The 3693-nt window shown below is 45.1% G+C and overlaps 1 protein-coding gene across 1 annotated transcript; it reads left to right on the forward strand.

Moving 5' to 3' along the window:
- The first annotated feature begins 404 nt into the window (after nt 1–404).
- Nucleotides 405–1271, forward strand: LOC123075043 (uncharacterized). The gene has a single exon (XM_044497734.1). The coding sequence runs from the start codon at nt 598–600 to the stop codon at nt 1009–1011; it is 414 nt and encodes a 137-aa protein (XP_044353669.1). The 5' UTR covers nt 405–597; the 3' UTR covers nt 1012–1271.
- The last annotated feature ends 2422 nt before the right edge of the window (nt 1272–3693 follow it).

A 3693-nucleotide genomic window follows, 5' to 3' on the forward strand; every position in this document is an offset into this window, starting at 1 on the left:
ATAAGCACATAAAAATAGATCCCTCCCATGACAAGGACCGGGATTCACGCTCACCCATGACACTAAGGCCACAGGAGACGTGGCAGATCGGCAGCGCCGCCGCCGGGAGGCAAAAACCCTAGCCGCAGATTACAAAAGGGACCGCTGCTCTGTGGCTTCTTCCGCGCCTTAGGGCGAGTTCATTGTTCGTCCACGTGAATCTGGCACCAGATCGGATTTATCCCTAGCTCCTCGCAGCAGGTTAAAATCCCCTCCTACCAGCACCCATCTCTTGTACTCATTCGAGTAGTTCTAGAGAAAAAAGGGACAGGATGGTGTCCATCCCCATTCCTTGTGCCGCCGTTGATCGTTCAACCCCAGGGAATATTAAGCGTACGTACGTCGGTACGTGTACAAATCAGAACGCGGCGGAGCGGCGCTAGAAGCAACCTCGCACGTCACCGGCAGCGAGCAACGACGACCTGGCACTTCTCCTCGGCGCGCACGCATGACGCGCTACCACATACATATATACCACCTACCTCAGATGGACGCCAAGCGAGAGACCAAGCTGCAGTTTCCATCGCAGCCCTACCTGTTGATAATTCAGCAGCGTCGATGTCGGTAGGCAAGAAGCCGTCGCCGTCGACGTCGCGGCACGACGCGGAGAAGGCCGCCGAAGAAGTAGAGGGAGGAGACAACAGCGGCGGCGACGTCGCCGTGATGCAGCGGAAGGAGAGCGGTGGGAAGAAGGCGGCCGATCAGCGGCGGTACAGCCGGTGCTTCTCGGGGCTGGAGATCAGCATCGGTCCGGGCCCGCTCAAGGACGTCGACGCCGGGAAGCTCAAAGGGCAGATCAGGAAGTGGGCCAGGGCCGTCGTGGGCTACGCGCGCCAGCTCAGCTTCGGCTCGCCGAGGTCCTCCCCTCGCAAGTCCGGCGACGGCGCCACGCCGAAGTCGGCCGCCGTCCGGTCCAAGTCTGGCCTCGGCGGCGCCAGGAGCGACCCTCCCTCGGCCGAGCTGCCACCGTGAAAGCTTTGGTAACTTACAAGAGTACTCCTTGACCGGTCGGTTGCGTGTGACCACGTAGAGTTATTCAGCTTCTTCCTTTCTTCCTCCCATCTTATAATATTAAAAATTTATTTGATTTGTTTTCCCATGCTTGGCTTGATTATCTCTTTCGGTTGAGTAAGATTCTTTGATTCAATTGTTCGTGCATAGACACCAGATATGTACATGTTCAATAATAATGATTTACTCCTACTATGGATGCTTCAATTGCAGCGTAACTATATACATACGGAGCAGTCTCAATCGCTTTGTAAACTTAATTATTTGTCTACCATTGATGGTGTGGTGATATTCTACCACCTTTCACCGTGAGAAGTATCATGAACTAGTATTATGTGTCTGGTACTATTTAATTATGTGCATAATACTAATCTATGATAAGAACTCCCCAATGTCGTAGTATATACACTATTATCATATTATTATTATTTTATCATTTGTAGAATTATAATATAAAGTTGTACTTACGATTTAGTTTTTAATATATTTTTCTTGTCTGTTGTATTATGATACGATATCACAATCATCTTTCACATTATTAATTGCAGTGTCACGTCATATTTTTCACTTAGATGCCAATGCTTATGATACTCTCGTTGATGCTCTATCCATTCATCTTTACTTTGCTCATAACTTTAATCACGCATACCATCTCCAAACCCACATCCGTGCATACCCGATGTCGTCAGCCGCCACGTGGCCAACCGAATCATCCTACTGCTTTCCTTAGAGCAAGTATGATAAAGTGATGTAAGCAAGCTATAAGGACCAAAATACTATATTTTCACTGAGTTGAATGAGAGTGAGGATGATAGGGAATGAAAGCAAGTTGTAGAATAAGAGCCGGCTCTAACACGGACTCCAGGAAACATTGTGAGAGTGTAAGATGGGTCATTTACTAATAAAGTAGTACTTCTTTGTATCCAACTACCATACATATTGGCTATTAGGTTGAATATAGATGATATGTCAACAAGGTATAGCCATTACTTGGCTCTACTATTAACCAATGCTCTAAGCTCATGACACTTCTTCCTTTGGATCATATCGAGACACTCCTAGCTTCTCCTAGCTCCGTCCCATCCAGTATCGGCTTAGGAAGGCCACGACCTATCTTCCCACATGAAAGGATCGATGCATCTGGCTGAGGTGCAGTTGAACGACAACCATGGCCGAGCGTCGGTTCACCGAACAGAGTGGTGGCAGCGTCACTCTCCTCCATCCTCTCGGTCAACACCCACGACTCATGGCCTCCACCATCGAAGCAGCATCCTCGCTGAAGTGCAATCAAGATCTCCGCCAACCTTGTGCAACATAGTTGAATCAAACATATTAATATTCGTTATCATTTTCTACGGGGTCATGTTTCACGTGAAGACATTGTGATATTTCATGTTGGCGTGAAGAAGCGATTTGCCAATGTTTTCACCAAGCTGTTTGATGAGCAAGGCTCGGTGAGTTAAGGCATGAGCTAAATATCATCGAATCGGTTAACATGGGTTGTTAATCTTCTATACACACATGAACTCAACTAGTATCTTGTTCTGACGTAGGCACATAAGTAGCGTGTGCGCGCGCGCGTGTGTGTTGATGGCCTGCAAGACACATAGGGTGGTTAGCACTTTCATGGAAGTATTCCAATTAGTTATCGTCCCAACGAAGAGCAGAGAAGAGTATTTATATTTGCGCTTCTATCACAAGGTGTCATAATTCTTATGTGAAGCAACTGCTTGTGATTCTGCAAATATTGTTACTGTCCTTTTGGACAAATAAACCAGTGACAAGAGTTATAAGCTTGTAGTGAGAATAATAAGAACATTTGGAAGTAAATAACATAAATAGACCTGAAAATAGAGTTGTGTTTTTTTGCAATGGAAAAGTTAGGCGCGGAGAGAATTCAGTTCATGGTATACATCAAGTGTGCCAGTGAATACAAGTTACCTTGTATTGTGTTCATAGTATTTGATTTTTTTGTTCTGTAGGTGGATCACCCTAAGATCATGGAACTCCTCCTCGCGGGGTTACATTACATTCTATTGGTTCTGCTTTGTCGTTGCCACAGAGTGGTTGTCTCCACAACTAAGATCTTTGGACCAGAACTAAGCATTAATTTTGATGGATCACCATTATCTCATATTGTCTTTGGTTCTCATATATGTCTCCACCTGTCACGTCATAGGTCGAATATTTCTTAAACAATATGTGTTACCTATGTGGTTCTTTGAGATCATGTTGCCTAGGCCCTTAAATTAGACAACATGCATAGAGTTCACCAGAGTATAACAACTTACTAGACAGATCATAATACTAAAAATACAAATGACAACATATAGATTAGGTACAAATGAATCTTACCACTCATCTACATCTCCCATGCCTAGGGGGGAATATTCACACATCATAAGGGAATAACCAATCATCTCGGAGAATAAACCAACGAAGATCATATCAATAACACACAAAAGATCCACAATGAAATGAATGATCCAAGTAGTCTTGATCTCCAGATGAGTAGGAATAGAGTTTACAACTTGGAGTTCCTCTTACAATAGTGAAGGATGATATGGTTAGGGAGATGAAAGGACCAAAACTAAGAAGGTCTCCGATGATTCTCCGGATCTCTCCCTTCTCTGTTATGGCTGT

This window comes from Triticum aestivum, chromosome 3D, assembly GCF_018294505.1.
Source record: "Triticum aestivum cultivar Chinese Spring chromosome 3D, IWGSC CS RefSeq v2.1, whole genome shotgun sequence".
In the NCBI taxonomy this organism is placed as follows: Eukaryota; Viridiplantae; Streptophyta; class Magnoliopsida; order Poales; family Poaceae; genus Triticum; species Triticum aestivum.

What these genes read in the sequence shown, in the direction of transcription:
- LOC123075043 (XM_044497734.1), top strand. Translation starts at nt 598, where the DNA reads ATGTCGGTAGGCAAGAAGCCGTCGCCGTCGACGTCGCGGCACGACGCG.